Below are 23,602 nucleotides of genomic sequence, written 5' to 3'. Positions count from 1 at the left end.
CATTTTAGGAGACATTGTAGTGTTGCAATAAAAGACAGCATAGACATGTAGCTTAGATTAACTCAAAGCTCAATGCAAGGATCCTCTGAGGTTTTAGTTGACTGTCGCCTTGCCATTTCCCTCCCCCCCTCCTCCCTTCCCACCTCCCCTGCGTGATGTTTGGTGCCTCTGCTCTGTCCAACCTACGCCCCCTCGTGGTTTATTTTCCAGGCCTATGTGCTTTGTGAAACAGCTGGAGATCCCTCAGTACGGCTACAAGAACAACGTGTCCACCAGCACGCCGCGCTCCAACCTGGCCAAGGAGCTGGAGAAGTACTCTAAGACCAGCTTTGACTACAGCAGCTTCACTGACAGCAGCCACACCAACAATGTCTACGGCAAACGGGCCATCGCACCCAAACTCCAAGGCAGGGACACTTCCCCTAAAGGATATGATGGTACAGCCTGACGTGTTGTCTCTTCCCTTTACTCTGTTGTCCTGCTTTATTGTTGTTCCAGGTTTTCAATTTGAATAATTTTGTGGGTAGAAGGATGACAAAAGGGTTCCAAATGTATTCAGCTGTCCCCATAGGGGAACCCTTTTTGGATCCAGGTAGAACCCTTTTGTGTTCCATGTAGAACCCTATGTGGAACAGGTTCTACCTGTAACCAAAATGATTCTACCTGGAACCAAAAAGGGTTCTTCAAAGGGTTCTCCTATGGGGACAGCCGAATAACCCTTTTAGGTTCTAGAAATCACCTTTTTTCTTCTAACAGCATGGTATATGAATTGTCTGTATTTAGAAGGTATTTTTCTCCACAGATTCATTGTAGTTTTGTCCCTTGTTTCCAAATATATAGTTGAAATGAATGCATCTCCCTTAGCCAAGCTACTATAAGAGCATTTCCATGCAGTGGATGTGTTTCTACTGGTGGATAACTATCCCTACCCCTGTGTATGTCCTTCAGCCAAGCGCTACTGTAAGAACTCCAGCTCAGCGAGCAGCACGACTAGCACCTACGCCCCCAGCAGCAGCAATAGCAGCCTGAGCTGTGGAGGAGGGGGCGGAGGGGGAGGCAGCAGCGCCAGCTCCACCTGCAGTAAGAGCAGCTTTGACTACACACACGACATGGAGGCTGCCCACATGGCCGCCACGGCCATCCTCAACCTGTCCACGCGCTGCAGAGAGATGCCCCACTGCCTGGGAGGAAAACCCCAGGATCTCTGTACTCAGGTAGGTTGCTTATTAACTACTTATATATATTACCAGTCTATCATAGTATTGGTTAAACCTTTGAATGATATCCTACAACCACAGTCCCATGCCACTGCTAGTGGCATTTCCCTCCAAGCTTCCTCTGTCCTGCCAGGTAATGTGAGCAGTGATGAGTGAGGATGATATGGTCTCTTTAGCCATGAACGCTGGCGATCTGTTAAAGAGATATCCACGGCTGTGTCTCTGGCACGGCGCTCAGCGGGACAGCTTTTTATTTCCCTTCCAGGGATCAGATAGGGTAGTTAGGAGGCACGGCGGGATGGGACGGATCGCCGTCGACGCGCTGTGAGCCCAATATGTCATCAGGAGGCAATAAGGCGTTGGTATTCCTGCATTATCAGCACGGAGACACTGAGCCGGTAAATAGGAGAGAGAGAAAACACAGCAGAGTGCTAACGCTAGCCTGGCGCTAATGTTGGCAGCATGGTCTGTCTGGGGCTGGAGAGGAGAGGTCTGGAGAAGACAGAGGAGGGGAGAAAAATATTTTAGGAGAGGAGAGGGAAGATGAGAGCCGAGAATAGAGGAGGGGAAAGTGTTGAGAGGAGGTATAGAGGAGAGGCAATGAAAGGAAAACAGAAGAGAAAGTAGGGGAGTAGAGGTACATCTTAAATGTGAAGTAGAGAGGAGCGCACTTAGCTGGTAGAAGAGCCTTTGGCAATTAGGACTTCCTTTCTCTCTTCCTCTCTGTCCATCTCTGCTCCGTAGGTGAGACAGACAGACAGGAGGATCCTAGGCAGAGATGGAGACAGAAAACATCAGGGAGACTCAACCTTCTTTCATCTGAACATCTCCAGTTATGTCATTGCTTTTCTCACATTGTTAATCTTTCCCCTATCTACATCCACTCCTATCTCTCTGAGTGAAAGTGAGGGAGACTGAGGAATATTCATGAATACTGAGGGAGAATACCTGGTTTTATTTTAGGATCTGGAGGAGGCAGGTGGAAGTAATGTGGGGAAGCAGCTACTGACCCCTCCCACTCTCTCTCGCCCACTTCCTCCCAGCATAGCCATGGCAACAGGGGTCAGGGGCTACCTAGGAGTCAGATGAAGATGCAGTGGTCCGTGAGGAAATGGTGGGAAGATCTCTAAAGGGGCTTCCTCCTCTCCCAATCTACTACTAATTAGACATCATGGGGCAGTCACATTAGTACTGTCATACACACCAGACAAGTCCCTTATACGTAGACACACATGCACACAAATATAGATAGCCAGAGCCCCATCCCTTTGGCTCCACGGCTATGACAGCTGAGCCGGTTACATATCACTGAGCCGGTTATATATCACTGAGTGACCGCCAGTGTTGGGACAAACTGGGACAGGGACAGGGACATGGAGATGGCTGGCTTTATATCCCTCACATATGAAAATTAGCTCTCACGTTTATTACATACAGTGGGGAAAAAAAGTATTTAGTCAGCCACCAATTGTGCAAGTTCTCCCACTTAAAAAGATGAGAGAGGCCTGTAATTTTCATCATAGGTACACGTCAACTATGACAGACAAAATGAGAAAAAAAAATCCAGAAAATCACATTGTAGGATTTGTAATGAATTTATTTGCAAATTATGGTGGAAAATAAGTATTTGGTCAATAACAAAAGTTTCTCAATACTTTGTTATATACCCTTTGTTGGCAATGACACAGGTCAAACGTTTTCTGTAAGTCTTCACAAGGTTTTCACACACTGTTGCTGGCATTTTGGCCCATTCCTCCATGCAGATCTCCTCTAGAGCAGTGATGTTTTGGGGCTGTCGCTGGGAAACACGGACTTTCAACTCCCTCCAAAGATTTTCTATGGGGTTGAGATCTGGAGACTGGCTAGGCCACTCCAGGACCTTGAAATGCTTCTTACGAAGCCACTCCTTCGTTGCCCGGGCAGTGTGTTTGGGATCATTGTCATGCTGAAAGACCCAGCCACGTTTCATCTTCAATGCCCTTGCTGATGGAAGGAGGTTTTCACTCAAAATCTCACGATACATGGCCCCATTCATTCTTTCCTTTACACGGATCAGTCGTCCTGGTCCCTTTGCAGAAAAACAGCCTCAAAGCATGATGTTTCCACCCCCATGCTTCACAGTAGGTATGGTGTTCTTTGGATGCAACTCAGCATTCTTTGTCCTCCAAACACGACGAGTTGAGTTTTTACCAAAAAGTTATATTTTGGTTTCATCTGACCATATGACATTCTCCCAATCCTCTTCTGGATCATCCAAATGCACTCTAGCAAACTTCAGACGGGCCTGGACATGTACTGGCTTAAGCAGGGGGACACGTCTGGCACTGCAGGATTTGAGTCCCTAGCGGCGTAGTGTGTTACTGATGGTAGGTTTTGTTACTTTGGTCCCAGCTCTCTGCAGGTCATTCACTAGGTCCCCCCGTGTGGTTCTGGGATTTTTGCTCACCGTTCTTGTGATCATTTTGACCCCACGGGGTGAGATCTTGCGTGGAGCCCCAGATCGAGGGAGATTATCAGTGGTCTTGTATGTCTTCCATTTCCTAATAATTGCTCCCACAGTTGATTTCTTCAAACCAAGCTGCTTACCTATTGCAGATTCAGTCTTCCCAGCCTGGTGCAGGTCTACAATTTTGTTTCTGGTGTCCTTTGACAGCTCTTTGGTTTGGAGTGTGACTGTTTGAGGTTGTGGACATGTGTCTTTTATACTGATAACAAGTTCAAACAGGTGCCATTAATACAGGTAACGAGTGGAGGACAGAGGAGCCTCTTAAAGAAGAAGTTACAGGTCTGTGAGAGCCAGAAATCTTGCTTGTTTGTAGGTGACCAAATACTTATTTTCCACCATAATTTGCAAATAAATTCATTAAAAATCCTACAATGTGATTTTCTGGAGAAAAAAAATCTCAATTTGTCTGTCATAGTTGACGTGTACCTATGATGAAAATTACAGGCCTCTCTCATCTTTTTAAGTGGGAGAACTTGCACAATTGGTGGCTGACTAAATACTTTTTTCCCCCACTGTACCAGTGGTCTTGTTTATCAGTTTATTATATATCTCAGTAGCTATATATCAGTTTATTATATATCTCAGAAGCTAAATATCAGTTTATTATGTATCTCAGTGGCTATATATCAGTTTATTATATATCTTAGTAGTTATATATATCTTAGTAGTTATATATCAGTTTATCTCAGATGATCTTATCTATGTCTATCATTTGTCTACAAAGGCTGATTCTGTATTGTTGCCATATTGGCCGGAGAGTGATAAAGAGTTAGCTAGTACTATGTGCATTTTACTCATTTTAACGCTATGGTCCTTCCAAAGATGGCTCCGGAAGCACACCCCAGAACCCCAGCCTCTGAGCCTAGAAGCCGATATAGGTTTATGTGCATCACAGATAAGCGGGTCGGGGTTTTTCTCCACTGGAACACACAGAGAATCCAGCCTAGGGGTAGTGTCGAATGGAATCACTGTTAAAACTGGAGGTTAGGAGAGCGGGAGAGGAGGGGAGGGGGTCGGAGTAAAGGGTATTAATGAGGGCAAGGGAAAGGTGACGAATAGACATTACCCCTCCCCTCCTCACCTCTCTATAAACACTACCCTCAAGGGAAGGATTCTACTGGGCACATTTGCACCAGATGCAGTACATGGATATTCAGTTGTGTAGAAAAGGAAGGATGAGCGGGAGGGAGAGTATTTTGGGTGATTATTCAAGCCTGCCTGTGTCCCTGTTTGTTCTGGTGTATTTCTTGTGTTTTTGGTTGACTAGCAGCAGTCCCCCTACAGCTGCCCAGCATTGCCCTCCCACCAACCTCTCACCCCACAGCCCTCTCTCTGTCCCCGTCCACTCACATCACACTCAAACCAGCCAGGCCCCAATATGCTCCCTCTGGCTGTGGAGGTTACAGTCGCTCCGAGGGAGGGAGAGATGGAGAGAGATGGAGAGACAGAGAGAGAGAGGGGTATATAGATTAGTGCAGGATCACTACATTTGCTCACTGTGCACTTGCCCTTTACCACTGATGACCATGTCTCTCCCACCAGTCACTATGCCTTTACTACTGATGACCATGTCTCTCCCACTAGTTACCATGCCTTTACTACTGATGACCATGTCTCTCCCACTAGTCACTATGCCTTTACCACTGATGACCATGTCTCTCCCACTAGTCACCATGCCTTTACCACTGATGACCATGTCTCTCCCACCAGTCACCATGCCTTTACCACTGATGACCATGTCTCTCCCACCAGTCACCATGCCTTTACCACTGATGACCATGTCTCTCCCACCAGTCACCATGCCTTTACCACTGATGACCATGTCTCTCCCACCAGTCACCATGCCTTTACCACTGATGACCATGTCTCTCCCACTAGTTACCATGCCTTTACCACTGATGACCATGTCTCTCCCACTAGTCACTATGCCTTTACCACTTATGACCATGTCTCTCCCACTAGTCACCATGCCTTTACCACTGATGACCATGTCTCTCCCACTAGTTACCATGCCTTTACCACTGATGACCATGTCTCTCCCACCAGTCACCATGCCTTTACTACTGATGACCATGTCTCTCCCACCAGTCACCATGCCTTTACTACTGATGACCATGTCTCTCCCACTAGTCACTATGCCTTTACCACTGATGACCATGTCTCTCCCACCAGTCACCATGCCTTTACTACTGATGACCATGTCTCTTCCACCAGTCACCATGCCTTTACTACTGATGACTATGTCTCTCCCACTAGTCACCATGCCCTTTTCCTCCTGTTGGGAAATATTAGGAGAGTTATGTAATCACATATATATATAATCGTTTTTTGAGTTGAGTGTTGTTTTTCCTTCCTTCTCCCCTCTCTCTCCTTTGTTCTGTCAATCATTACTACTTTCCCTCCCTTCTTCCCTCCCACCCTCTTTCCCTGTCTATCTTCTATCTCTTCTTCCAGAACCCGGACCTAGAGGTAGATGAGAACGGGACATTAGACCTGAGTATTAAGCAGCGTTTGGGGGATGGAATGGGTGCAGTGCTCACCCCCCTGGAGCCCATGTCTCCCCAGCGCCAGGCCCTGATGCGCTACGGCATGGGGGATGACTGCTGGGACCTGCCGGTCGATTACACCAAGATCAAATGCATCGACGAGGACAGCAAAGAGGTACTAGAATGAGGATGATGATGATGATCACTACTCTAACCTGTAACTCCTATTGTCGGATGAGGTTATCCTGCCTTTAATGACTTTCCATAGCATTAGCTTCACAGTACCTCAGCATTCAAATATCATCCATGCAAACAAACTGCATAAATCCAAACATTTTACATTTCACATAGGCCTTCATACAGAAGTCAAACTCCCCCCTACTCTGCATATCAGTAACACCCATTCATTTGGCATTCAATACAGTACCTACTGTTTTTCACATCTGTTCAACCCAAGCCATCTGTCTCCAAGGACTTTCTGTTGATTCCTTTGTGTATAAGACTCCAATTTCATGTTGAGGTTATTTTTAACATCAGCCTAGATCTCAGGCATATGCTGAATGATTGGAAAGTAATATTAGGAGTTCTCCAGGAAAACAATGAATTATTTGCATGTTAAATTTCCATCAGCATCACCGTACAGCAGACAGAGGTGTCTGGGTTAATTTTGGATCATGCTCTCTGCACACTGTGTGTCTCTGCTATTGGGAATTATGCAAATAAATATCTTGTGCATTGGGGTGGAATCTACATAGCTCTTCTCATCAAAAGACTGTGTGACAGAGCTGGGTTATTTTTTGTGAATTTGAGTATTCTCAAATAATGTGGCCTAAATCAACTTCTATTGTAAGTATTTGAAAGTATTTTCAAATACTTATTTCAAATCTTATTTTCAAATATCTGGGTTAAATAATCCAAGATGGCATAGCAGTGCGGTCGTGTATTATGTTGTGTCCTTGTGTAAATAGCCAGTTTTTTTGTTTTTTTGTGTGTCTTTCTTCGTATATATTTCTCTATCTCACTTTCCATCCTTAACTAAATATACATTCCTGCAACCCGCCTCACCCAATGTGGAACGGCTTCTATTATTTTTTCATACCTTTTATCAAAAACCCACGGCTGAAACTAGCCAGCTAACTAGCTACTTGCTATTAGCTATTGCTATTAGCCACCGTTAGCGGTCTTCACCACTGTCCATGGCCTGCACTACCTACCAGCCAGCTCTAGCCTGGACAATTATCGGCCAGTCTGCACAGCGTGCTATCGACCCAGAGCATTTAGGATTTTCTGCCGGAATCACTGAATCACTGGACCTTAACACCAGATCATCACAACTAGCTAGCTGCAACCGAATGGATGTTAATGTTGGCTAATCAGCACTTGTCCCAAAGCTAGCACCAGTTAGCCTTGAGCTAGCCTCGAGCCAGGCCCATCTCCCGGCTCTCCACCTCTCTGTCAACCGGACGGGACCTCCTAGTGTCGACACGGAGCCTCGCCGATCCATCACGACTGGTCTGCCGACGTAATCGTCTGATGTGGTTTCAACAGGCTTCCCGTTGCGACGACCACGAAGATCCATCTGCTAGCACCAGCCCGCTAGCACGAGCAATCAACAGCCGTGCCTCCTGCTCGCCTGTGCTGTAGCAGCCTACAAACTGCTCCAGGACTTACCTATTGCTGTTCACTGGACCTTATGATCACTCAGCTACACATCTGATGCCCGCTGGACTGTTCCTTTACACAGTACCCCATCCTGTTTATCTGTTTAGCATCAGCCCAAACTTTCGTCGCCATTACCAGTTGTTGTCTTAGCCCTCTCGAATAACACCTGTGATTGCGTTATGCCTCTCTCCCATGTCCCGCTCAACCTGCCTCAGATAGCTTCTTTGTCCCACTCCCCATACACGCGGAGACCGGCTCAATCGGTACCTCCAGTGATGCTATCTCTTTCATCGTTACCCAATGCTTAGGTGTACCTCCACTGTACTCATATCCTTCCATATCCTTGTCTGTACATAATGCCCTGAATCTATTCTACAACGCCCGGAAATCTGCCCCGTTTATTCTCTGTACCCAACGCACTAGAAGACCAGTTCTTAAAGCCTTTAGCCGTATACTTATTATATTCCTCCTCTGTTCCTCTGGTGATGTAAAGGTTAACCCAGGCCCTGTAGCCCCCAGTATCACTCCTACTCCCCAGGCGCTATCATTTGTTGACTTCTGTAACCGTAAAAGCCTTGGGTTCTTGCATGTTAACATCAGAAGCCTCCTCCCCAGGTTTGAGTTATTCACTGCGTTAGCACACTCTGCCAACCCTGATGTTCTAGCAGTGTCTGAATCCTGGCTTAGGAAGGCCACCAAAAATTCAGAAATGTCCATCCCGAACTACAACATTTTCCGTCTAGATAGAACTGCCAAAGGGGGCGGAGTTGCAATCTACTGTAGAGATAGCCTGCAGAGCTCTATCATACTATCCAGGTCTGTGCCCAAACAGTTTGAGCTTCTACTTCTTAAAATCCACCTTTCCAGAAATAAGTCTCTCACTGTTGCCGCTTGCTACAGCCCCCCCTCAGCCCCCAGTTGTGCCCTGGACACTATATGTGAATTGCTTGCCCCCCATCTATCCTCAGAGTTTGTACTGCTTGGTGACCTAAACTGGGATATGCTTAACACCCAGGCCGTCCTACAATCTAAACTAGATGCCCTCAATCTCACACAAATTATCAAGGAACCTACCAGGTACAACCCTAAATCCGTAAACATGGGCACCCTCATAGATATCATCCTGACAAATTTACCATCTAAATACACCTCCGCTGTCTTCAACCAGGATCTCAGCGATCACTGCCTCATTGCCTGCATCCGTAATGGGTCCGCGGTCAAACGACCACCCCTCATCACTGTCAAACATTCCCTAAAACACTTCAGCGAGCAGGCCTTTCTAATTGACCTGGCTCGGGTATCCTGGATGGACATTGACCTCATTCCGTCAGTAGAGGATGCCTGGATGTTCTTTAAAAGTGCTTTCCTCTCCATTTTAAATAAGCATGCCCCATTCAAAAAATACAGAACTAAGAACAGATATAGCCCCTGGTTCACCCCAGACTTGACTGCCCTTGACCAGAACAAAAACATACTGTGGCGTACTACATTAGCATGGAACAGCCCCTGCGATATGCAACTTTTCAGGGAAGTCAGGAACCAATATACACAATCAGTTAGGAAAGCAAAGGCTAGCTTTTTCAAACAGAAATTTGCATCCTGTAGCACTAACTCCAAAAAGTTTTGGGACACTGTAAAGTCCATGGAGAATAAAAGCACCTCCTCCCAGCTACCCACTGCACTGAGGCTAGGAAACACTGTCACCACCGATAAATCTACAATAATTGAGAATTTCAATAAGCATTTTGCTACGGCTGGCCATGCTTTCGACCTGGCTACCCCTACTCCGGCCACCAGCTCTGCACCCTCCGCTGCAACTTGCCCATACCCCCCTCGCTTCTCCTTCACCCAAATTCAGATAGCTGATGTCCTGAAAGAGCTGCAAAATCTGGACCCCTACAAATTAGCTGGGCTAGACAATCTGGACCCTTTCTTTCTAAAATTAGCCGCCGAAATTGTCGCAACCCCTATTACTAGCCTGTTCAAATTCTCTTTCGTATCGTCTGAGATCCCCAGAGATTGGAAAGCAGCCGCGGTCATCCCCCTCTTCAAAGGGGGTGACACTCTAGATCCAAACTGTTACAGACCTATATCCATCCTACCCTGCCTTTCGAAAGTATTTGAAGGCCAAGTTAACAAACAGATCACCGACCACTTCGGATCACACCGTACCTTCTCTGCTATGCAATCAGGTTTCCGAGCTGGTCATGGGTGCACCTCAGCCACGCTCAATGTCCTAAACGATATAATAACCGCGATTGATCCTGTGCAGCCGTCTTCATCGACCTGGCCAAGGCTTTGACTCTGTCAATCACAGCATTCCTATTGGCAGACTAAATAGCCTTGGTTTCTCAACTGACTGTCTCGCCCGGTTCACCAACTACTTTTCAGATAGAGTTCAATGTGTCAAATAGGAGGGCCTGTTGTCTGGACCTCTGGCAGTCTCTATGGGGGTGCCACAGGGTTCAATTCTCGGGCTGACTCTATTCTCTGTGTATTTCAAGGATGTCGCTCTTGCTGCTGGTGACTCTCAGATCCACCTCTACGCAGATGACACCATTTTGTATAAATCTGGCCCTTCATTGGACACTGTGTTAACAAACCTCCAAATGAGCTTCAATGCCATACAACACTCCTTCTGTGGCCTCCAACTGCTCTTAAACGCTAGTAAAACTAAATGCATGCTCTTCAATGAACGCTGCTTGCACCCGCCCGCCCGACTAGAATCACTACTCTCGGCGGGTCTGACTTAGAATATGTGGACAACTACAAATACCTAGGTGTCTGGTTAGACTGTAAACTCTCCTTCCAGACTCACATTAAGCATCTCCAATCCAAAGTTATATCTAGAATCAGCTTCCTGTTTCGCAACAAATCCTCCTTCACTCATGCTGCTAAACATGCCCTCGTAGAACGGACTATCCTACCGATCCTTGACTTCAGCGATGTCATTTACAAAATAGCTTCCAACACTCAACTCAGCAAATTGGATGTAGTCTATCACAGTGCCATTCGTTTTGTCACCAAAGCCCCATATACTACCCACCATTGTGACCTGTACGCTCTCGTTGGCTGGCCCTCACTACATATTCTTCGCCAAACCCACTGGCTCCAGGTCATCTATAAATCACTTCTAGGCAAATCCCCGCCTCATCTTAGCTCATTGGTCACCATAGCAACACCCACTCATAGTATGCGCTCCAGCAGGTATATCTCACTGGTCATCCCCAAAGCCAACACCTCCTTTGGCCGCCATTCCTTCCAGTTCTCTGCTGCAAATGACTGGAACGAACTACAAAAATCTCTGAAGCTGGAGACACTTATCTCCCTCATTAACTTTAAGCATCAGTTGTCAGAGCAGCTTACTGATCACTGTACCTGTACACAGCCCATCTGTAATTAGCCCACCCAACTACCTCATCCCCATATTGTTATTTACATTGATATTTATTTTGCTCATTTGCACCCCAGTATCTCTATTTGCACATCATCTTCTGCACATCTATCACTCCAGTGTTAATACTAAATTGTAATTATTTTGCACTATGGCCTATTTATTGCCTTACCTCCATAACTTACTACATTTGCACACACTGTATATATATTTTATATTTTCTATTGTGTTAATGACTGTACGTTTTTGTTTATTCCATATGTAACTCTGTGTTGTTGTTGTTTTTAATCACACTGCTTTGCTTTATCTTGGCCAGGTCGCAGTTATAAATGAGAACTTGTTCTCAACTGGCTTACCTGGTTAAATAAAGGTGAAATAAAAATAATTAAATGCACGGGAGTGTATTTGAGTCATTGTATTTGAGTATTTTAAAATACATGACAATACTTTGTGTATTTCCAAATACATTCCAATATTCAACTACATTTTTTGTGATGAGTGTGATAGAAGGAGTCAGACGCAGGAGGGTAAATCACCGAATACAGAGTTTATTCCGTCGTACACAAATGCGCTGGATAGCGACACACGGAAACAGGCAGAGGGGAAACTATCTACCCTGGCAATACACGGTACGGGATACTCCAACAAAATATACAGGCACAGGGGAAATATCTACCCCGGCAATACAAAGGGAGAGTAGCTCCACCGAGCTACACTACTCTCACAAATAACAATCACCCACAAGGACAAGGGGGGCAGAGGGAACACTTATACACGGACTAATGAGGGGATAAGAACCAGGTGTGTGTAATTGACAAGACAAGACAAATGGAATGATGATATATGGAGCGGCAGTGGCTAGTAAGCCGTTGACGACGAATGCCGAAGCCTGCCCGAACAAGGAGGGGAGGCAGCCTCGGCGGAAGTCGTGACATTTTTACATTTTAGTAATTCAGCAGACGCTCTTATCCAGAGGTTAGACAACAACACATCACAATGGTATCATGTACAGTACCAGTCAAAAGTTTGGACACACCTACACATTCAAGGGTTTTCTTTATTTTTACTTTTATTCTACATTGTAGAATAATAGTGAAGACATCACAACTATGAAATAACACATATGGAATCATGTAGTAACCAAAATAATGTTAAACAAATGAAAATATATTTTATATTTGAGATTCTTCAAAGTAGCCACCCTTTGCCTTGATGACAGCTTTGCACACTCTTGGCATTCTCTCAACTAGCTTCATGGAGGTAGTCACCTGGAATGCATTTCAATTAATAGGTGTGCCTTGTTACAAGTTAATTTGTGGAATTTCTTTCCTTCTTAATGCGCTTGAGCCAATCAGTTGTGTTGTGACAAGGTAGGGGGGTATACAGAAGATAGCCCTATTTGGTAAAAGACCAAGTCCATATTATGGCAAGAACAGCTCAAATAAGCAAAGAGAAACAACAGTCCATCATGACTTTAAGACATGAAGGTCAGTCAATACGGAACATTTCAAGAACTTTGAACGTTTCTTCAAGTGCAGTCGCAAAAACTATCAAGTGCTATGATGAAACTGGCTCTCATGAGAACCGCCACAGGAAAGGAAGAGCCAGAGTTACCTCTGCTGCAGAGGATAAGTTCATTAGAGTTAACTGTACCTCAGATTGCAGCCCAAATACAGTGGGGAAAAAAAGTATTTAGTCAGCCACCAATTGTGCAAGTTCTCCCACTTAAAAAGATGAGAGAGGCCTGTCATTTTCATCATAGGTACACGTCAACTATGACAGACAATTTGAGGAAAAAAAATCCAGAAAATCACATTGTAGGATTTGTAATGAATTTATTTGCAAATTATGGTGGAAAATAAGAATTTGGTCAATAACAAAAGTTACTCAATACTTTGTTATATACCCTTTGTTGGCAATGATACAGGTCAAACGTTTTCTGTAAGTCTTCACAAGGTTTTCACACACCGTTGCTGGTATTTTGGCCCATTCCTCCATGCAGATCTCCTCTAGAGCAGTGATGTTTTGGGGCTGTCGCTGGGCAACACGGACTTTCAACTCCCTCCAAAGATGTTCTATGGGGTTGAGATCTGGAGACTGGCTAGGCCACTCCAGGACCTTGAAATGCTTCTTACGAAGCCACTCCTTGGTTGCCCGGGCGGTGTGTTTGGGATCATTGTCATGCTGAAAGACCCAGCCACGTTTCATCTTCAATGCCCTTGCTGATGGAAGGAGGTTTTCACTCAAAATCTCACGATACATGGCCCCATTCATTCTTTCCTTTACACGGATCAGTCGTCCTGGTCCCTTTGCAGAAAAACAGCCCCAAAGCATGAAGTTTCCACCCCCATGCTTCACAGTAGGTATGGTGTTCTTTGGATGCAACTCATCATTCTTTGTCCTCCAAACACGACAAGTTGAGTTTTTACCAAAAAGTTATATTTTGGTTTCATCTGACCATATGACATTCTCCCAATCCTCTTCTGGATCATCCAAATGCACTCTAGCAAACTTCAGACGGGCCTGGACATGTACTGGCTTAAGCAGGGGGACACGTCTGGCACTGCAGGATTTAAGTCCCCGGCGGCGTAGTGTGTTACTGATGGTAGGCTTTGTTACTTTGGTCCCAGCTCTCTGCAGGTCATTCACTAGGTCCCCCTGTGTGGTTCTGGGATTTTTGCTCACCGTTCTTGTGATCAGTTTGACCCCACGGGGTGTGATCTTGCGTGGAGCCCCAGATCGAGGGAGATTATCAGTGGTCTTGTATGTCTTCCATTTCATAATAATTGCTCCCACAGTTGATTTATTCAAACCAAGCTGCTTACCTATTGCAGATTCAGTCTTCCCAGCCTGGTGCAGGTCTACAATTTTGTTTCTGGTTCCTTTGACAGCTCTTTGGTCTTGGCCATAGTGGAGTTTGGAGTGTGACTGTTTGAGGTTGTGGACAGGTGTCTTTTATACTGATAACAAGTTCAAACAGGTGCCATTAATACAGGTAACGAGTGGAGGACAGGGGAGCCTCTTAAAGAAGAAGTTACAGGTCTGTGAGAGCCAGAAATCTTGCTTGTTTGTAGGTGACCAAATACTTATTTTCCACCATAATTTGCAAATAAATTCATAAAAAATCCTACAATGTGATTTTCTGGATTCTTTTTTCTAAATTTGTCTGTCATAGTTGACGTGTACCTATGATGAAAATTACAGGCCTCTCTCATCTTTTTAAGTGGGAGAACTTGCACAATTGTTGGCTGACTAAATACTTTTTTTCCCCACTGTAAATGCTTCACAGAGTTCAAGTAACAGACACATCTCAACATCAACTGTTCAGAGGAGACTGTGTGAATCAGGCCTTCATGGTCAAATTGCTGCAAAAAAACACTACTAAAGGACACCAATAAGAAGTAGAGAATTGCTTGGGCCAAGAAACATGAGCAATTTACATTAGACCGGTGGAAATCTGTCCTTTGGTCTGATGAGTCCAAATTTCAGATTTTTGGTTCTAACCACCATGTCTTTGTGAGACGCAGAGTAGGTGAACGGATGATCTCCGCATGTGTGGTTGCCACCGTGAAGCATGGAGGAGGAGGTGTGATGGTGTGGGGGTGCTTTGCTGGTGACACTGTCTGGGATTTATTTAGAATTCAAGGCACACTTCACCAACATGGCTACCACAGCATTCTGCAGCGATACGCCATCCCATCTGGTTTGCGATTAGTGGGACTATCATTTGTTTTTCAACAGGACAATGACCCAACACACCTCCAGGCTGTGTAAGGGCTATTTGACCAAGAAGGAGAGTGATGGAGTGCTGCATCAGATGACCTGGCCTCCACAATCACCTGACCTCAACCCAATTGAGATGGTTTGGGATGAGTTGGACTGCAGAGTGAATGAAAAGCAGCCAACAAGTGCTCAGCATATGTGGGAACTCCTTCAAGACTGTTGGAAAAGCATTCCTCATGAAGCTGGGTGAGAGAATGCCAAGAGTGTGCAAAGCTGTCATCAAGGCAAAGGGTGTCTACTTTGAAGAATATAAAATATATTTAGATTTGTTTAACACTTTTACTACATGGTTACTACACTACACTACTGGTTACTACATGATTCCTTATGTGTTATTTCATCGTTTTGATGTCTTCACTATTAATCTACAATGTAGAAAATAGTAAAAAATAAAGAAAAACCCTTGAATGATTAGGTGTGTCCAAACTTTTGACTGGTACTGTACATTTTCCCTCAACAAAGTATTTATCAGCAAAATCAGTGCTATTGGAAAAAAAAGTGTTGGGGGCACTGTGAGAGTTATTTAAGATGTCGTCAAAGAGGTAGGGTTTCAGACGTTTTCCAAAGATGGGCAGGGGGTCTGCTGTCCTGACTTTAGGGGGAGCATGTTCCATCATTGGGGTGCTGCGGCATTCTGTATGAGTTGCAGGGGTTTGATGGAATGAAGTGGGGAGCCCAGCCAACAGTAAAATGCAGTAGTTTAGATGAGAGATTACAAGTGCCTGGATTAGGACCTGTGCTGTGTGAGGAAAGGTCGTAGTCTACGGATTCTGTAGAGCATGAACTTGCAGAAGCGAGTCACTGCTTTGATGTTTGCAGAGAACAACAGGGTGTTGTCCAGTGTCTCATCATGGTTATTTGCCCTCTGTGAGGGGGACACCGTGGAGTTGTCAACCGTGATGGAGAGGTCTTGGAGCGGGCGGGAGGAAGAGCAGTTCCGTTTTGTCAAGGTTGAGCTTGAGGTGGTGGGCCAACATCCAAGCTGAGATGCTTCTTAGGCACGCAGCGAAGCGTGTCGCCACGTGGGTGTCAGAAGGGGGGGATATGACAAAGCCGAGTGATTTGGTGTAAAGAGAAAAGAGGAGAGTGCCTAGAACCGAGCCCTGGGGGACACCAGTATTGAGAGCACGTGATGCAGACAGACCCTCTCCATGCCACCTGGTAGGAGTGACTTGCCAGGTAGGATGCAATCCAGGAGTGTGCAGAGCCCCGAGACGCCCAATCCTGAGAGGGTTCCAGTCTGTAGTTTTTGAAGTCAGATGGGTTGAGTATTGGTTTCTTGGGGGGAGCGACTCTGGCCATCTTGGTCAGGGATGAGTTGATAAGGGAAGTAAGGAATGGTCAAGGTGTAGGGGTAGTTCTGTGTGAGTGGGACCAGTGGACTCAGTAGGCTGAGTGAAAGAGGAGAGGATGCCGTCAACCTTTTTTTCAAAGTGGTTGACAAAGTCATCCACAGAGAGGGAGGAGGGAGGAGGTGGAGGATTAAGGAGGGAGGAGAAAGTGGAGAAGAGTTTCCCAGGGCTGGAGGCTGGGAAGCTTAAAAGTCAGAGTGATAGAAAGCATCTTTAAAAGTGGATACAGTAGAAGAGGAGGGAGTGGAAGGAAGATAGGTCCTCTGGAAGTTTAGTTTTCCTCCATTTCCGCTCAGCTGCCCGCAGCCCTGTTCTGTTAGCACGCAGTGAGTCACTCAACCACGAAGCAGGAGAGGAAGGTCGGGCAGGCTGGAAAGAAAGGGGACAGTGAGAGTTAAAGGATAGGGTCGAAGAGTCAGGAGGGAGAAGGATTTAGCAGGAAGAGAGGGTAGGATAGAAGAGGAGAGATTAGCGTGAGAGAGTGAGAGCGAAGATTGCGGTGGCACATGACCATCTGGGGAAATCCATGTCTCTGTCAGGGCCAGAAGGTGTAGGGACTGAAGGGCAACAGGCTGAGTTATTGACCGCAGATCGGCAGTTCCAAATGCTGCCAGAGACTAGGAATTCCACATGGGTTGTGCGCGCAAGGTACACTAAATTAGAAGGGTCGCAGCCACGGGGTGGGGAGCATCTGTAAAACCTACAGGGAGAGGAGCGAACTTGGATGGGAAACACACACATACTTGCCAAAGCTACAAAAGAGCTAAATGAGATCATCAGAAAATAACTAGGTAAGATACTCAAGTGAGAGAGTGGTGTGGAGCCTTCCTCTCTTTCCTTCCTCATATAACTCTGCAGAACAACTCGGCAAAACGTCTTTGTTTCGGCGACAGCCTTCGTTTTGGTGACAAAACCGCTGCTTACAGCTGCCGCTGAAAACACAGGGGAGACTGAAATACTAGCACTAAATGCCTAGCAGAGGTGAAATACACACCTCCCAGCACTGATTGCTGATTGCCTGGCAGAGGTGGAGAAAACAGATGATGCAGATGCTAAGCTACAGGACTGTTTTGCTAGCACAGACTGGAACATGTTCCGGGATTCTTCAGACAGCATTGAGGAGTACACCACATCAGTCACTAGCTTCATCAATAAGTGCATCGATGATGTCGTCCCCACAGTGACCGTACGTACATACCCCAACCAGAAGCCATGGATTACAGGAAACATCCGCACTGAGCTAAAGGGTAGAGCTTCCGCTTTCAAGGAACGGGACTATAACCCGGACGCTTATAAGAAATCCCGCTATGCCCTCCGACGAACCATCAAACAGGCAAAGAGTCAATACAGGGCTAAGATTGAATCGTACTACACTGGCTCTGACGCTCGTCGGATGTGGCAGGGCTTGAAAACTATTACAGACTACAAAGGGAAGCACAGCTGCGAGCTGCCCAGTGACACAAGCCTACCAGACGAGCTAAACCACTTCTATGCTCGCTTCGAGGCAAGCAACACTGAAGCATGCATGAGAGCACCAGCTGTTCCGGATGACTATGTGATCACGCTCTCCGTAGCCGATGTGAGTAAGACTTTTAAGCAGGTCAACATTCACAAGGCCGCAGGGCCAGACGGATTATCAGGACGTGTACTCCGAGCATGTGCTGACCAACTGGCAAGTGTCTTCACTGACATTTTCAACATGTCCCTGACTGAGTCTGTAATACCAACATGTTTCAAGCAGACCACCATAGTCCCCGTGCCCAAGGACTCTAAGATAACCTGCCTAAATGACTACCGACCCGTAGCACTGACGTCTGTAGCCATGAAGTGCTTTGAAAGGCTGGTCCTGGCTCACATCAACAGCATTATCCCAGAAACCCTACACCCACTCCAATTTGCATACCGCCCCAACAGATCCACAGATGATGCAATCTCTATTGCACTCCACACTGCCCTTTCCCACCTGGACAAGAGGAACACCTACGTGAGAATGCTATTCATTGACTACAGCTCAGCATTCAACACCATAGTGCCCTCTAAGCTCATCACTAAGCTAAGGATCCTGGGACTAAACACCTCCCTCTGCAACTGGATCCTGGACTTCCTGACGGGCCGCCCCCAGGTGGTAAGGGTAGGTAACAACACATCTGCCACACTGATCCTCAACACGGGGGCCCCTCAGGGGTGCGTGCTCAGTCCCCTCCTGTACTCTCTGTTCACCCATGACTGCATGGCCAGGCACGACTCCAACACCATCATTAAGTTTTCCGACGACACAACAGTGGTAGGCCTGATCACCGACAACGATGAGACAGCCTATAGGGAGGAGGTCAGAGACCTGGCCGTGTGGTGCCAGGACAACAACCTCTCCCTCAACGTGACCAAGACAAAGGAGATGATTGTGGACTACAGGAAAAAAAAGAGGACTGAGCACGCCCCCATTCTCATCGACGGGGCTGTAGTGGAACAGGTTGAGAGCTTCAAGTTCCTTGGTGTCCACATCACCAACGAACTATCATGGTCCAAACACACCAAGACAGTCGTGAAGAGGGCACGACAAAGCCTATTCCCCCTCAGGAGACTGAAAAGATTTGGCATGGGTCCTCAGATCCTCAAAAAATTCTACAGCTGCACCATCGAGAGCATCCTGACTGGTTGCATCACCGCCTGGTATGGCAACTGCTTGGCCTCCGACCGCAAGGCACTACAGAGGGTAGTGCGTACGGCCCAGTACATCACTGGGGCCAAGCTTCCTGCCATCCAGGACCTCTATACCAGGCGGTGTCAGAGGAAGGCCCTCAAAATTGTCAAAGACTCCAGCCACCCTAGTCATAGACTGTTCTCCCTGCTACCGCACGGCAAGCGGTACCGGAGTGCCAAGTCTAGGTCCAAAAGACTTCTCAACAGCTTCTACCCCCAAGCCATAAGACTCCTGAACAGCTAATCATGGCTACCCGGACTATTTGCACTGCCCCCCCACCCCATCCTTTTTACGCTGCTGCTACTCTGTTAATTATTTATGCATAGTCACTTTAACTCTACCCACATGTACATATTACTTCAACTATCTCAACTAGCCGGTGCCCCCGCACATTGACTCTGCACCGGTACCCCCCTGTATATATAGCCTCCCTACTGTTATTTTATTTTACTTCTGCTCTTTTTTTCTCAACACTTTTTTTTTTGTTGTTTTATTTTTACATTTTTTGTTAAAAATAAATGCACTGTTGGTTAAGGGCTGTAAGTAAGCATTTCACTGTAATGTCTGCACCTGTTGTATTCGGCGCATGTGACCAATAAAATTTGATTTGATTTGATTTGAACACGCCCACAAATTAGCAAGACTGTTACACATATAGGCCTGAAACTAGCCTGAAACTAATCAAAGTCCACAACGACAAGTACTGAGCAATCAGACAGTTCAAACAGCAATGACTAACTAGGCTACTAGTGAAAAGACAGCACTTAAATTCAATTGCCCTAGTAAGACAATACCAACAGCTACTCTTTGAATCAAAAAATATACTTGGTGCTCTTGTAAGAGTTGATCCCCTTCCAAACTATAGACGACGCACTCGTGTGTGTGTGTGTGCACGTGAGTGTGCCTGCGTGTCTGCATGACTGTGTGTGTGTGTGCCCATTTTTGTGATGTAGAGGACCTAGCAAAATTACCCTGCCCAGCGCTCTTCAATTCTTCCTGGATATATTTGCCTGTGTCTTTAGGGGCATTACTGTACACACAGGAAAATAGAGGATTTACATCAATAGTCCTGCCCTGCCTGACAGCCTGCACCGTAGACAAAGCCAGTCTGCAGTCAGACACTAGCGATCTGGGACTTCACCAGAGTGCCATCTAGTGTATCTGCTAAGTACTGCATTAGAACGCTCAGCCAGCTCCCTAATTCTGATTCCATTGTGCTGAAGGCAATAGGCACAGGGAAACTGAGGAGCACAACATAGTGAAGCCTACTTCAGCACAACAAAGAGTCTTACTATCACGTTTCCCTCATACAATCCTGCAAATAGTCATGCAAATAGATAGCTTCAAGACATATGCAGCACTAAGTAAAGACTCCAGGATTTCTTGTCTAGAGAGTCAAGATAGCCCTGACGTTTTTTCTAGTCTGTCGTGATAAGAAGTTATTTACTAAATCAATCCTCAAAGCCTGCATTAAATACACAACCGCATTTCCAGTCTCCTCATTCAGAGACTCTTTTGTTGATTCGCAAAACTCACAAACAAATTGGCTTAGGCGCTCCTAGGATCCCTTGGTGCAGTGATGGCGGTAGGCGGTGGTAGACTGTATTATTCAAATCAAATCAAATTGTATTTGTCACATGCTTCATAAACAACAGGTGTATACTAACAGTAAAATGCTTACTTATGGGCCCTTACCAACAATGCAGATTTTTTTTTTATAACACGAGGAATAAATACATAATGAGTAACGATAACTTGGCTATATACACGGGGTAGCAGTACTGAGTGGATGTGCAGGTGTACGAGGTAATTGAGGTAGTTATGTACATATAGGTAGGAATAACGTGACTAAGATAAGACCGTCTGCTAAATTATGTAAATGTAAATGTACTTCCTGAGCACTATGTCTCTCCACAGCCCAGATTGACTGCACAGCAGAGCATCCTCAGCCACCAGCCGGCCACTCATTTGCATACAAATTGAGATAGAAAGTGCCATTGTGTTTTAAAGAAAGCTGCTTCTTAAGCTCTGAGAACGCCAGGGCAGCTCTGACTCTTTCTCTCTCTCGCTCTGTCTCTCTCTCTCTCTCTCTCTCTCTGTGTTGCTCTCTCTCTCTCTCTGTGTGTATGTATGTGTGTGTGTGACAGTGTGTGTGTGAGAGGCTGATAATCCACCCTCTGATGGTCTGAGTAATAACTTTAGTCTATGAAGTAGGCATTCTTCCTCTCTAAGCCAGTGACTATGCCACCAACCGATTGTGCTCTAAATTGGTATTTGTAGGTGTGTGTGTTTTTTTGGTTTTACTATCCTTGTGGAGACTAGAAGTCCTCATAAGGATAGTAAAACGAGGGGACAAAGGCTATTTTAGTCTTAGGGGTTAGGTTTAGGGTTATGGTTACAATTAGGGTTAGGGTTACAATTAGGGTTATGGTTACAATTAGGGTTAGGTTTAGGGTTAAGGGTTAGGGTTAGGGGTTTGGGGTTAAGGTTAGGGGTAGGGTTAATGTTAAGGGTTAGGGAAAATAGGATTGTGAATGGGAATCAATTGTTTGGTCCCCACAAGGATAGTAAAACAAACATATAAGTGATAGAGGACATCCTTTACCTTGCTCCTCTTCTACCCTGCTGGCTGCCCTGCTGGCTGCCCAGGAACATCTCTAAACTGGTGCTGGCAGCTGCTGGCAGCCTGATGGGCCATGCCTCCCATGCCCTCTGTCTCCTACAGATAGTTGCTCTGTCAGAGCTGTCAGTTTCAATCCATACCCAGCTAGCACATAATGTTCTGGGAACAATATGTTTCTTAAAGCTTGGTGAGAGTGTGGATGTCTTATGGTTATTTAGCATACAACCTTCCCACAACTTTCTGGGAATGGTACAGGATATTTGCTTGGCTATGGAACATTCTCAGCACTTTTAAGTAACTTGAGAAAAAAATGTTATTTTCTTTGTATTTCATTACTTTAACAGAACGTTTTCTAAAAGTTCAAACATGGTTACATTTAATTTTAATTTCAGTAATGTTCTAGGAACGTTCTCCAACTGGTTTGACATTGGGAATGTTCTGAAGTAGTTCAGAGAACGTTGAGAAACAACATTCTTCTGTTGGAATTCCAGTACTTCAGCATAACGTTTCCTACAGGTTTCAAGTAATGTTCTCAAATTGTTCAGAGAACGTTAAGATACATTTCCATAAAAACCACAAGAAAACTTTAGTAACGTTCAGAGAACGTTCTAAGAATGTTATTTAAAAACATATACATTCCGTTCTCAGCATCAACAAAACTCTGTGTTCAGGTGTGTTGGACGAGCGCACTTATTGGCCACACCTGATCTTAATGAGTGCTTGTTTCCTTTTAAATGGGGTCTGTTTGAATAGACTAAAAGAAACAACTTTGTATGCGTAACAAATCATGGCATGCTAGCTCCATCCTGTGTAAACTGGAACAACAAGTCCCCCTCCATACTCGCCATCTTTTTGACTGTGTATATCTCTCTTTCACTCTCCTCCATCACTCTCTCTCTCGCTCTCCTCTTTTCTCTCTCTTATCCCTCTCTCTTATTCACCCTCTCATCCCAATCTCTCTCGTTTCCCGTCTTTCTCACCCATCCCTCTCTCTCATACACCTTTTCTCTCTCCTCCACCCCTCTCTTTCTCTAGCCTAATGACATGGACCCATTCCAGGAGCTGCTGGAGCAGCGAGGTTACTCTGAAGATGTCACCATGCACAGCCCCAAGCCCAAGTACGCCCAGTGCAAAGAGAGCAAGAAGGACCTGATAACGTAAGACTGACCTGTACGGGATGTGTGTGTGCCACCCCTCCATTCTGCTCCACCCCCCATCTGCTTTTCTCCTCTGCTCCTTCCTTTTTGCTTTTCCTTCTTTCCTGTCTCTGTTCGGTTCCTTTGCTTCAGAGGAACCACCCCACCCACCTCTCCTCCTTGGCACTAATGGCATGCTACATTTTGCAGCGCACTGTTTAGCCAGCTTTTCATTTGATCCACAGCTCTTCAGCCAGTGTATTGCTGGCTTCTTATGCTTCTCTTATGTTGATGCTTTATCGTAATAAAATATGATTACCTCATCATGTTGCAGCTGCGCCTTAGAACAGGTCCAAAACAAACCAAACCATTTTTGCAGACAGTGAAGCTAAACTGGAAACAATGAAAAAGCTATTTATTTTATTTTATTTTCCTCTTGTTTTGGTTTCATTTCATTTTCATTGGTCTATTTCTCTGGTGACAGATGCCCAACATCTGGGTGTGAGGGGAGTGGTCATGTGACTGGCAATTACACTTCACAAAGCTGTGACTGGTGGAATAAGTCTCTTGGATTTATTGTTTTCAGCTTACCTTGACTACAGTGAGGGAATAAAGTATTTGATCCCCTGCTGATTTTGTACGTTTGCCCACTGACAAAGAAATTATCAGTCTATAATTTGAATGGTAGGTTTACTTGAACAGTGAGAGACAGAATAACAAACAAAAAATCCAGAAAACGCAT

At 45.5% G+C, this 23,602-nt stretch overlaps 1 protein-coding gene across 1 annotated transcript in view; it reads left to right on the top strand.

The window, feature by feature from the left end:
- The window catches only part of LOC311145329 (myelin transcription factor 1-like protein), a gene marked incomplete at both ends in the record, with an annotated part of 111,476 nt that overhangs the window by 78,547 nt on the left and 9,327 nt on the right, over positions 1-23,602 (top strand). The window contains 4 exons of the mRNA XM_084181560.1: positions 211-437; positions 949-1,214; positions 6,178-6,384; positions 22,760-22,881. Coding sequence (XP_084037686.1) covers positions 211-437; positions 949-1,214; positions 6,178-6,384; positions 22,760-22,881 — 822 coding nt within the window. The remainder of the gene's footprint in view (positions 1-210; positions 438-948; positions 1,215-6,177; positions 6,385-22,759; positions 22,882-23,602) is intronic.

This window comes from Coregonus lavaretus (assembly GCF_964263955.1).
Source record: "Coregonus lavaretus genome assembly, chromosome: 18".
Lineage (NCBI taxonomy): Eukaryota > Metazoa > Chordata > Actinopteri > Salmoniformes > Salmonidae > Coregonus > Coregonus lavaretus.
This window is presented reverse-complemented; position numbering and strand designations above follow the sequence as displayed.